The sequence below is a fragment of the Amborella trichopoda genome, chromosome 6 (genome assembly GCF_054954075.1).
Source record: "Amborella trichopoda isolate Santa Cruz 75 chromosome 6, AtrichopodaSantaCruz75HAP2 v2.0, whole genome shotgun sequence".
Lineage (NCBI taxonomy): Eukaryota > Viridiplantae > Streptophyta > Magnoliopsida > Amborellales > Amborellaceae > Amborella > Amborella trichopoda.
The window spans coordinates 29,185,907-29,199,283 of record NC_142341.1 but is presented as its reverse complement, the minus strand read 5'-3'; the positions used below and the strand labels follow the sequence as shown (position 1 = coordinate 29,199,283).

Sequence of the window (13,377 nt, the reverse complement as noted above, 5' to 3'; positions counted from 1 at the left end):
GACCCCACACCGATCAATGGCTTCTGGAATCGCGATCCAATGAAATAAGAATCATGATTCCTACATTATTGGAATTGTTGTCCCCATCAATTTGGATTTGAAATTTCCACAATTCAGGAATCACACACCAATCTCCTCTGGTATATGAGAGAAGTATTTTACGAGAAAATATTTACTATTTTACATCTTTTACAAGCTTGAAATCTGGAGTCCATATTTTTAGTACAATTACCAAAAGCAACCGTATTATGTGGGTTGACATCTTTGTCAGCACTCCTATATGTTTGGTCTCCCACCCAGACGTCTTCCTTGGAGGTGGGCTGCCACCCACTAAGTGATTTATAGATTGATAAATCTATTGGGTAACTTGGCAGATATTATTGTACATGGATTCATCTCAAAATTTTGTTAAGGATTTTTTGGCTCTCACAACATCACAATCCCAAGACCCAAACCATGGGTATTTGATCTTATACAAAAATGTAATATGATGCGAAAGGGTACTTGGAACTCCTTTGATAACATAAAATGGGTTCCTGGAGCTCCTCTGGCATCATACAATTTGTGAATGTATTTCATTCAACATTTGCAGTTGAATCTTGATTACGTGTCATTAGAACTTGATTTAATGTTGATCGAAACATTGTTTAATGCATCTACGAACCACACCTTTTGACAATATGTATCTAGCTTCCAAACAACATGGATTCACGATTCCTAAAAAATTGGAATCAACGTGTTCCACACGTTTGTTTTGCAACTATGAATTGCAAATTCTGCGATATGGAATCTAGCTTCTAAGCTTTCAGGAATCGAGATTCAAATAATAATTTGGAATGCGTATTGAAAAACTTGGAAACGTGTCCTGAAACCGTGTTTCATCTTGGGAATGATTCCAAACCGGAATCGTTGAACCAGAATTGCACCCTCGGTACACGATTCAGTTAACTATTTACTGGAGTCCTCCACTGGTCTAGTTCGTAATGATGGTCCATTCTCTTGGAATGACTTAACAAGTTTATGCTCCACAGTCTATAGTAGGGACGCATAATATGGCTTATCAAAGTCACCCTAATCACTGTCCCTTCATCCTCGAGTGTAAGTAGATTACAGGTGCACCCCTGAGAACATGGAAATTCTCATTTATGGATCCTGTAAAAGCACATACATGTGCGCAAGCTCTTCCTAGTTGGATCACAGTATCACACATTAGAAGAGTGGCTTACCGTGCAACTGTGGGTGCACATGCCATAGGGTGGTCTCGTGTCAGGGTACAAACTCATATTCTATGAGTCATGACCATCCTGTACAGGGCCCTTTCTCTTAAGGTATCGGGTTTCAATCTGTTTTTGGTTCTCTTAGCCCTGGTCAACCTATCATTCACGAAGCATATGATCCACCTTTAAAAGCAATATCTCTTTCCCACAAGTATTTCTCATTGCCTACTCGGGGTATATGATTCTGGGCTCCAATGCATTAAACACTAGAATCGTCTTCACTTATTTACTCCAACTAAGCAAGGATATCTTGAATTTAAGGCCTTTAAAGGCCATAATTCCAACAGGTATGCAACTAAATTTTCTCCCCCAACTAGTATCCCTCACACATACACAATACACCACACATACGGATATGCATTTATAGGTGGAGGCTATAGCATAAAAGGCCTCTTAGCATAAATAATGATGGTACTGGCTAGGAAAAACCTTGTGGCATCTCATGGAATGACACCCCTCGATTGTGATCACCTTCCACTGAAGGCCAATGGTTATTGTGAGGTAAGGAAACAGTGACAATTGTGAAACTAAGTTGAAAAAGATGACATAATGGGCGTCATGACTGCCCAAAGTCCCCTGATTGAGACATCTAACTGAATTATCTCACTACCACATTACCAATTCTAGAGGAAGAATAGATTGTCATAAAAAAAAAAAAAAATCTAGAGGAACAATAGAGCAACAAATCTTGTCTTGGTGTGCTCCAGAAATTTTGTATGATTCAATGAACTGTTGATAAACACATTTTGGTGATCACTGATGCGCTTGTTGACAACATGAGTTATTTCTTACTAAATCATGAATTGGTATACGAGACTGTAATCCCACAATATGATATGCTATCTACTACATGTTGTATCTCTTATGCTCATATGCCAGTAACTTAACCTTCTGCTTGAGTGGCCTTTCCAAGAATGTCATTTATGTTCTTGTCGACTAATCTTTGCTGGCCAAACAGTGTCTTTGTTCCAAAAGATACCTCATACAGCCCAAATCATTTCTTCTATGAGATTTTTGCCAACATTTCAAATCCTGCCACAATACTGATCTTAATCTTTTTGAACTAAAGAATATGGAGTTATTGCTATCTCTTTGTTGAAAAACATTTCTAATGTTCACGCCTCTAAACGTTGGGGACTTTCATGAAGTGCTTGCTTCAATTTGAAAGGTGGACTATGTGATCTAGCCAAGTATTGTAGTTAAAATTTATCGCTTTTTCTTTTGTTATATGGGCTATACCACTTGTCAGTGTCCAATAATTACTACTTTTGATTCAAAGAAAATGAAAACACAAGAAGAGGATTCTTACTTGCTTGTCACTTAGAAAACTTCTTTCGTTACATAGAACAAAATTACATCCAAGAAGATTGAGAAAAAAATGAAAGTCGAAATAAATGCCAAGGATTACCTCCAAGGACTTCGTACGCCCCACATTGGATTTCCTCCAACATGGCGCATGGGATTTCTGTCTACCACTAAGCCTCACTACATGGAAAGCATAGTCAAAACCCTTTACTCAAGATATGAGAGCATGAAACACCATGGGATAGGGAATCTAGGGCTCACAATAGCTAGGCATGCCACCCCTCTATGGCTAGGGTGTGCCCCCTACTATTATTATTTTAAAGCCTAAGAGAGAAAAAAATAAAATAGAAGAGAAGAGGAAGAGAGAGAGTGGTGTACCTGTCCTTGGGAGCGAGAGAGAGGTCAATACCTGAGGTGTGTCTAATCTCATCCCCAGGGGGGTTATTTATAGTGCAAAACTAGGGTTTTGAGTTCTAGGGTTTTCCATCCTTATGGAGATTAATCTTAACCGTAGATCAAAGGTGCCGTGGGGGTATTGAGATCTTAGCCATAGGTTCCTTAGATTAACCATCATGATTAAAAGAAATTTGCTAGATCTTTATCCCTCATTTCCTTAACCTAATCCCATCAAAATCTAATTTATTAAAATGTGTCATTTAATTTCAATTAGTGTCATATAATTTAAATCAATTACAAATCTTTCTATTTTGAAATCAATCATCCCTTTCTCTCTCCAACCTTCTAGAGAACTTTCTTCTCAAGTTTCCACGAGCGAGAGAGAGAGAGGGAGAGAGAGTGAGAGAGTAAGAAGTTATGGGGCGTGCCACTCGTATGTCCTACTTGTGGGCCACATGCCCCTATCAAATGGGCTCAACTTGGTGGGTCCTTATCAAAACTGGGCCCCACGCTCTCTTTTAAATTTGAGATTTAATAAAATGATTTTTAGAAGTCATTTAGAATGTTTAAATTCCATATGTATCTATGAAACCCTGAAAAATCAAAATTTTCTCTTTGAAAAATTCTTTTTGATAAAATAAAATATACATGGCACTCTAAAAATTCATTTTAATATTCTAAAATTTAGTTAATATGAAGTTAATCATTTAAAACCATTAACTATGTTAAGGATAATGTGAATATATTGAGGCGCTCCATCTCTACTAGCGACTATGTCCTACACTCACTTTCTCAAATTGACCCAACAATTCCCATGCTTACAATAGTTTATGATTGGATTATCAAAGCCCACCAATAGGTGAAGAGAATGCAATCCTAGTCCATGGATTACAGGTTCCCTTCTAGGGACTAGTCTAGGTCACACAGACTTTTGCATGGGGGTTATCTCTTTAACACATGTACATTTCAAACCCCCAATGGGGTTCACTTCCCAAGATGGTTATATGTACATACTTCGCGATGGTCATAATGAGGTTTTGACCTTCGTCCACTGAAGCCCTCCAATCGCATACAAGGATCGCGAAGTCCCTTTGCCAACCACCCTTGGCATCTCATCAAGGGTTAACACTACAAACCTTGACGGTTGTGCCATATGCTGAGAGCTACATGGTTTTAGAACTCAACCTAGCCTAGCTTGTCGAGTCTAGTTTGAGTCTTGGCATCAATATTGCCAATTTTGGCCCCTTTGGACCATTGCCAGTACTGGAGTTAATCATTTCACTATGATGAAATTTTATTACATTCTCGTAGGGCCTTTAAATGACCATATAACTCCAACACTATCTATACAATTTTTTCTAAAGGTGACAACCCATGGATTTATTCGTTTGCATCTTGGAAATGATCTCATGTTTATCTCCTTCTGAAACTAACTGTGCAAAAAAGCATTATTCACATCTATCTATAATGACACTAAATGCTTCATTATAGCCATGCCTAGTTTTGACATTAGTCATATTTATCACTGCAAAAAATGTTCCCAAGTAATTAGTCTCTTATCCCTAACTATGTGGAATGCTGTTGACACTGGCGTGTCTTTCAAAGGATCCATGTAAGTCAAGGTCTACCTCATATGCGCAATTTTAAAATTTGTTGCTAACTTGCTATGTACTTTGGACTAATTAGATTCACATATCTGTTTTGTTTGAAGATATGGGGATGTGGTTGGAATTAGTCCAAAAAGATATGGGGACTCATGTCCTCATTGAGGATATGGCCTTTAATAGAGCAGAATGGAGAACTAGGATTCATGTAGCCGATCCCAATTAATTGGGAAAAGGCTAAAATGATGATGATGATGATTTGTTTTGTTCGATAATTTGAATGCGGATTTGCTTATCATACTTACTACTATTTGTTTGAAGAATGACGTTAAAAAATGTGGAAGATAAGAGTACATGCGTGTTGAACTTTATAAAAGAATCTGTTTGCAGGAAGAACTATTCGTACACACCACCACAGTCTTTTGGTTGATGGGAAGCACACACATCTTCTTGAAGTACTTGTCTTCCTGAGCTGCTCTTGGAAAAAACTTTTCACTCATAATTTGTATGCTATTGGTTCTATGCGGTTGAGTGCTTTCAAGAGTGGGCATATAGTAACTTTGTAAGTCATTTTGAAAGTTAGGGTGATGATGGACATATAAGTCATCAGATTGAAGACCATGGTTGATACAGGGAATTCAGGAAAACAATAAAATCAACAAGAAGTTAAGGCCAAATACAAGCAATAAGATGGAGAAATCTAGAATTTCCCTCACGCCTAAATGAAAAGACCGCCCTTAATTTAATGTTAGAAGAGACTTCATGTCCATGCAATAAATAAAATGACCCAAAAACTCCTAACTTAAACAGAAAATTTGTAATGACAATTTTACCCTTGATAAAACACATATTCCAGAAATACTCTTAAGTAGGTTTCTAAACAACTCATAAAAATCCAAAAAATATTAAAAGAACGCTAGAAAAATTTAAACACCCTAAAAATAAATCCTAAAATTAAAATTGAACAATACGTCCTTATAAATTAAACAAAAATTAATAAGATTAATTTTGTCTTGCATCAGTGGTACTTTAATATTGTTATCATAGTGTAAATTACTTTCATATCCAATAAATTGATAGATCACTATTTTTCTTCTATATGTACGGCCTTCTAGTCTCCCATGCTTCTACTTTCTCACCCAAATATGGATTGGAATATGAAACTCAAAGTTGGTTTGCCACTCATTTTTTGGGTGGAATCACAAATGCATGGGTGAGAGTGGTAACCCCTCTGTATTATTTTTTACAAGATACAAGTACAACTGTTGTTCTATCGTTTGACATAGCGATGTCCAGCACGATAACTTTAAAAATGCCCTGTTGAATAGCCATGTCAATACAGTCTGGACAAGTCGGTTACTGACGCATAGGATACTTAAATAATAATATGAAATGTTGATGTATTTGATGAACTTCACAAGACGTTTAAAAAGTGGAGTAGCGTCTAACTTTTGAAAAACACGGGTCCAATTTCAGTACACTAGCGTCTAGCTTTTGATGTGCATGGGTGTGTTGTGGACACCATGTCTAGTATTTAGACGTACCTGTTCCAAAATTTTGGTTGTTTTTTGGTGGCCAAAATACCCTGTTACATGTTTAACAGATAAAGCGCAAATGAATCTGTACCGGTATGCGTGTTCATACATCTCGGACATGGGTATGGGACCCTTGTCGAAGAATCCATGTAACATAGATATAGATATATCTTTAGAATTTACTTATATCTAGTCATGGGTAGGTTTGCGATATTGTACAGATACAGGTTCTCTAGGCCTATACAATCCATCTTGATTACTTAGTATGTGGGTGTACTGATTCGGTGTATCTGCACCATATCTACCTAACGGGAAGGGCTTAGGAGGGTTCCCTGTGATGGTTTCAGATAGCTAATACTGCTAACTGGATGCTATTCACAATTATACATTGACTTATGTTACATGACATATGGACCTAAGTCCGTCACAGCGATGCTTTGTATAATTATTAGGAATTGAAAGAAATAAAAAATGCATCTGCTATATTTGTGTGATTAAATTACCGTCTGAAGAAAGCACAATAATGGCTTTTTGGACTTCTGTATGAGTAATAAGGTTAAGGTTCTTTCTTAGTTAACTTATGTTTGATTTCTTGTTTCGAATTCTTGATGTCATACTAATCCAGAAATAGTCTTTGGTCTTAATATATCACAAACTCCCCCTACAACTTCCATGCTGGGAAGATACATTCCTCAAATCTTTTATTGGCCTGACTGCTTTTAATCTTTTCTTAATGGAAGCTCCTTCCTGAATAAACATATTACTGTAACTTGCGGCCCACTTTATGAACCAATGACAGGGCCAATTGATTTCCTGCGATGCGCACTTTGCTTTTTGCGATTGGCTCTTTTGAGTCTCCTCAATCTATGCACTTGTTCAGAAATCTTCCTAAAATGTGACAAACACTGCTCTGCAATCTATTGGTTTCTCTCAGCGCACATCGAGCAGCCATCTTGGGGAACTACTTGATCCCTAGCCTCTTGAAAACCATAGACTCCCTTGGGAACCTTGTGCCTAGCATTATTGATGTTGGTTTGCGGAATTACCTTGCTGCACAGTTGACAGAGCCTGCACAAGTGGCAGCTGGGTTGTGCAGGTGGCAAAATATCATTTTTGAATTATTTACGATTACCATGGGAAGTGTTAAGACCTTTTATTGCTGAATATAACTTTGATACTATCAATGCCTTGCAAAAATCTACGTATGATTACACAATAGTGAGATGAATGAAATAGGCTGGAATTCTATGAGTACCAATGACAAAAGTTTCTAGTTTTCTGTTGTCTTCTAACATAAGCTGTTTTATTTTGGTTATTGTCTTACAAAGTAAAATTATGTGCCCTAATCCGCAGATTTGCTTTGGCTTTCTTTGGTAGCTCAACTCATCCCCAGCTGGTTGCTCTTGTTGCCCAAGTGAGCATCGCTCTTTTCTGTGTACTGTTATCTAGGGAATTTCTATTGAACTTGCTCTTTGCATGGTTATTAGAGACTCAAATTGGTTAATGTTGATTACAGTTGTTACTGCATTAATGTCAATTTTCTTCTCTCTTTGCAACTCCACAGACATAGTAAAGAAATGAACACTTATGGAATATGTAAAAGGATTCGTCTTTCATCATTAAGGAATCTAAATATCTTTCATGTACTGATATAAAATCAAATATAGCTTGTGCTTGTAGGCAAATATTGATAGGTATAGATGCCGGTCTCTTAGTATGAGTCTTTTAAAATTTCACAAAGAGACAACAAGTATACACCTCAATCACGTAAACTATTAATGAAAGCAGAGCCACCTCTTACTCATATAACACTCTCTTAATTCAATTTACAGCAATATTTGCGGATTATAAGCACCTCTATGCATCATAATCACCATTTCTATTCATTTGGACAACTTGAGATCGCATTATAGCCAAGACAATGTACATCAAACATTTTTACATGTAGAATGACTTAATTGCAATCTCAAATTATTGCAAACACTTAACAAATGTGTTCTTAGGAGACACAAGCCATGGAAGCCAAAATCCATGCAATTTGCCTATAGTTACCTTCCGGGACTTATCACACCCACATTGGATTTCCAAAACAGATAATGCAATGATCCAAGCTCTATAACACGCAAAATATGGGAAGCATATAAGGAACTTCAAATGCACATTTTAAGCTCATCTAGGGGACTCATTTAATGCAGCAAGAGAGAGAGAAATAGGTACGTGCATGGTGCCAAATTCCAGCAAATTTTGATCCAAAAGTTTGTAGTATGGTGAAGGATCATGAGAACACAGTAAGGGTTGGGAAAAGATGAAGGAAATAGCACCAAGATAGTGATCATATTTTGCTCTAAATGCACTTATAGTAGCAGATAGAACAACATTAAGAGGCCTAGGTGATCTTTGGAGCTTGAAGAAGAAGGTCATGGAGCTTGGTGAAGCAAGGAGAGCATAGGTGCTGAGGACTCATGGCCATGGTGCCTCTCTCAACTCTCTCATAGGTGTGCCTTTCTTTCTCTCTCTGTCATAAAGCTTAGATGGTGGGGTGTCCCACCTCTCTCGTTCTCTCTTTTTGTCTCTCTAGACTAGTGTAATAACACAAACTGAATTGGATACTTTGAAGTGGGAGTTTATTTATAAGCTTTGGCTAGGAGTGTTTAGAAGTTACTTATGACGATAATTTAGATCCATTCACTTGGGAAATCTATGGGGTGAGAGAGGCTTGATCCCAGACATCCAAACCCTTGCTAGCTATCATACATAACCATCATCCCTTGACCAAATTCAAACCCAAATTTCTCTCCAATTTTTGAATTCAAAATTCCACCAATAAATAAACCCATAATTAAGACTGAATACGTTTTAATCAAATTCAAATTTTGGATCAAAGACTTAATTGCCCATCATCTTAACAATTTTATGAGAGAAATTGTCGAGAGAGGGTTGTGCTCCTTAGTGTAGATCAAAATATTCGAAAGCATAAATTTAAAACTCGAGTCGTTCTCTCACTAGTACATGGGTTATCCATGAAATCAAGGAGAGGATGCCATGTGACATGCAAGTGGATACTTTTATCCCATAATCCCTAGGGCCTAAATTGAAATATCAAACTATATGCCTGTTTTAGAGCGGAAAATCGTTGCCAGCAAAAAGGGGGAAGGTTGTGTTTGGTTGCAACCAATGGAAAACTTTTGCCACATCCCTATCATGAATTTTATGACTTCACTTAGGGTATGGCCCTTGATATAGCCGAACGACAGAACAAGATCATGTTGCCGACACCAAATAGTTGGGATAAGGCTTGGCTGATAATAATGATGATGACCATTCTAGAAGCTAGGCCATGTGCATCCCTTGTGCACCCGATGTGCACATTCCATAAATTAAGGCTATTCACAATATGACATATATCATTAGAACCAATCAACAAATGAGAACCATGCTTTCCCATTTTTGATGTGTGGATGACATCATCCTCATGTTGTCACCCTCATGTGGGCATATGGACCCCACATGCGGTCCATGTGTACACATGTGTAGGTCCCATTGGCCATTTGGGCCCAGCGTGTATAGGATTCACAAGTGGGTTCTAATTATAGGTTTCTAAAATGTTTCTAATTTTCCATGGGTTGCCATAAATAGTAAAATTTGCCAAAAATACCTAAATCATTTCTAAATGTTCTTTACCAAAATCGATTAACTTGGGCAATTAATAAAATCTATGGAAGGAACTTAGGTACCTTTAATTTTGAAGCAATTGCATAATACCAAGGGACCCCACTTCAGCTCATCTTGGACCCGGTAGCTTTCTCAAACAAACCCAAAGGAACTCATGACCCGTAGTCTTGAGCAGAGGCTCATGCTTGGTCCATCAAAGTCTATTGATAGATGGCGGAATCCCAAAATCTAGTGGATTGTAAGCGCACCCTATGGACATGTAACACATGCACCATTATGCGTGTGCGGGTATTCCTCTCTCGAGTACATACAAATTAAATATACTAAGTGATTGTTTAAAAATAATATTAGTTGGAAAATCTGCACATATTGGGATTGAAGTTAATTGAGGCATGAAGGCATAGGTCTTTGAACCCTGTTATTCACTTCCTTGTGATATGGGCCTTTATCCACAATATGAAAGACATTTGAATAAGGACAACAGCTCACATGTTGGTAAATATGGCGTAAGTCAGAAAGTAGGAAGGGTGGAGAGTTTTAGGTCCATGAGTGAACCTGGCGTATCCGTAGCTTTGAATTCTGTGGGAGATTTGAAGTTGTCTAACCAGGGACAACATGGTGTGGGCCATGCTTTAAGTATTGCACTCATCCTTCTTGCCTCAAATTGGTGGCTCAAATGTTTCATTGATCTTTGACAATGCCCTTCGCAAGGCAGAACCTCAACTTGGGGCAATAAATGGGTACCAATCCTTACCACATGAAGGTTTTATATTACGACATTATGTGAAGGGAACAGGTCTCATAGGGTTGTCCCAGACATTATAACACTTACTAGTAGATTCTCGTTTTAGTACCAGTCTCTCTGCTATTTCCTTGTCCTTAAGCATGTATTAGTTGCAGCTCAAAGGCGTGTGATGTATGGGAAACTAGACCTCCTATTTGTCTACCACTATTCTTAGGGCTTTCCAAGTCGAGAAATCCCTCTAGCCTAAGGCATGCCTCTCTTTCTTCCTCCCTTTGCTATTCCAATACTTGTAATTTCCAGCATAACTATATTGTAAAGGGAAATCTATGTAAATAGGAAATATGGAGGGTCTTAGGGAAACATGATGTGATTCCTTCTCATCTTTACATTGTGAGAATGATGAAAGATGACAACTAGAGATCTTTTCCAGTTGGGTATCGCTTTATTTACAAAGCAAACTTAAGTTATTTGTAATATCATGACTTGAATTTCAAGTGATTATTATGGGAAATGTGTCTCCTGTGTATGTCACGGGTGGGTGCTTGCTTGCACACAAGCACCTGTCTGGGTATTTTCTCTGTTTATGATCATTTAGTAGTTGTCAAGTGCTTGAAATGTAATTCAAATTACTTGAAATCAGGGAGGAAATATGGCAAACGAACCATGTGCTTACTACTTTTGTCATGTTGCATTATTTTTTAAAGTCCAATGGAGTTCAGCATTGCACTTTCAAATAATAGTTCTCAAATTTCCATTTCCATTTTTCCCATTGTAATGCTTAGGCACTGACTGGTGCATATGTTCGTGCCATTTGAATTAAGATGTGCTTAAATTTCTTGACCTGTTCTGTTGTTGGTTAACATTTTACTGATACTATTTTGCATTGGCAGGATGACATGATCAGGAACGGTGTTCAACTTGAGCCCCCGGGGATGCATATGATCTACCTTCCTTACTGTAATGACATCCGGAGCATAGAAGAGGTTAGATGAGACAAACAATTAATCTTGCTTTGTTATCCCCCTTTTGAACGACATTGAACAAGTTCTAATTTGGAGTTCTCTCTCTTTATTGCATTGTAAGTAGTGATATTAATGAACTAGGATGCTATAATTTTAAATGCAGATGCTCATACTAAAACACTATGATGCACTGTTCCAAAAACATCATATTCAAATAGAAATATTATTTTTCCTTTATGGGTAACTGGGAATTAGACCTTTTCCCTAGTGTTCAATGAATGACCTCTATATCTCAGTGCTTTCAGCACTAGATATAGTGTGTTAATCCTCTTGTCATGTAGTCGTGCTCGATTAAAAAATGAAAGCTTAAACTTTTCTCTCAACACATATTTTTGGGTTTCCCATGTCAAAATGCAGCTTCAAAATCATGATAGTGATACTATTCCTAGAGCAACGGATGATCAAATTGAAAAAGCAATGGCTGTGATGAAAAAGCTGGACTTGAAAGAATTTTCAATTTCTCAATTTGCAAATCCTGGTATGTCATTTTTCTTTTGTATGTTCATTTCTGTAATTTTATCTCACTTGCATGAAGATATATTTCATAGTTTGATTTGAGTGTTAGCGTTGGTTTTATATGAAAGGTGTGGCTGTGTAGAATTCCAAAATATAAATTCAATTTTTTTCTTTTTTTCTCTAGTAATAATTGGAATTTCTACTTACAATTGCCACAATACAATGCAGAAATACACCTATTGTTTAGGATCTTTAAATTTTACTGCCAAATGCTTTATTTAAAACAAAAAAATTCAAACTTATAACTTCAGAAACAAATAGTAATCATGAACAACAAAATAAATGAAACATGGAAGACTTGTTGAAATATTTCCTAGGGTTACCCCCTTAGGACTTGGTATGTCCCACACTCGATCACCTGACCGATGGGGCACTTGATTATTAGATCTTGTTGAATTCATCAATTTGAACTGGGAATCACCTTTGGAATGCTCGTATTTGAATTCTATGGGGCTGAGAGCATGGGTCAGAATTAGACTTGTCCTCTGAGGGGGAACCTGTAATTCATGTACTAGGACTATGTTTTCATCACTTATTGGCTGGCTTTGGTAGTCCAGTCATGAACTCCTGTGATGGACTGTGGGCCATAGGAGCTATTGAGTCAGTTTGAAAAAGTGAGTGTGAGACATGGTCACCAGGGGAGATAGAGTGCCTCAATATATTCGCATCTTCCTTAACGAAGTTAGATCCAATTCCCATCAAATAAATTTAAGATATTTAATTTTATGTTAAATGACTTTTTAGAATATTAATATGCATTTTAAGATACATCTAGATATTTGTTTTATCAAAATAGAATTTAAAAGGGCTAAAATTGATTTTGCAGGAATTAAAATAGTAAGATAAAAATAAAATACTTGTGCTTGTCTAAAAATCGTTTTATTTGTTTTAAAATTTATTTAAGATTGTGGGGGCCCAAAATTCATTGGGACCTACCACATTAGGCCCTTGAGATGGGGGTGTGGAGCCCACTATGACTTCCATAAGTGTGGCTTGATGAAGAAGCCACATAGGTTGATTTGAAATTTAAAGAAAGACTTGTGAAAGAGGATGGTTGTTTTCAAAATAGGAAGGTATAGAGATTGATTGAAATTAAATAAGAAATACATAGTATTTTTCTCTATACAAAATATTTGTTGGAATTGGGTTAAGGAAGCTGAGGGATAAGATTCTAGCACCGTCCTTTAAATCATGATAGCAGATCTAAGGATTTTATGGCTTAGATCTCTCACCCCACATGTCACCTATGATCTGCGGTCAAGATCGAATCTCTATAATGATGGCTAACTCTCATTCCGAAAACCC

General features: G+C 37.2%; 1 protein-coding gene across 6 annotated transcripts in view; it reads left to right on the top strand.

Moving 5' to 3' along the window:
* The window catches only part of KU70 (ATP-dependent DNA helicase 2 subunit Ku70-like protein), a 49,357-nt gene that overhangs the window by 34,190 nt on the left and 1,790 nt on the right, over positions 1 to 13,377 (top strand). For all 6 annotated transcript variants that reach the window (XR_016058242.1, XR_016058244.1, XR_016058243.1 and 3 more), the window contains 3 exons: positions 7,471 to 7,531; positions 11,425 to 11,517; positions 11,914 to 12,034. Coding sequence is in view for 3 of the 6 variants with exons in the window: in XM_020670922.2 (XP_020526581.1) it covers positions 7,471 to 7,531; positions 11,425 to 11,517; positions 11,914 to 12,034 (275 nt within the window). In the remaining 3 variants the exon portion in view is untranslated. The remainder of the gene's footprint in view (positions 1 to 7,470; positions 7,532 to 11,424; positions 11,518 to 11,913; positions 12,035 to 13,377) is intronic.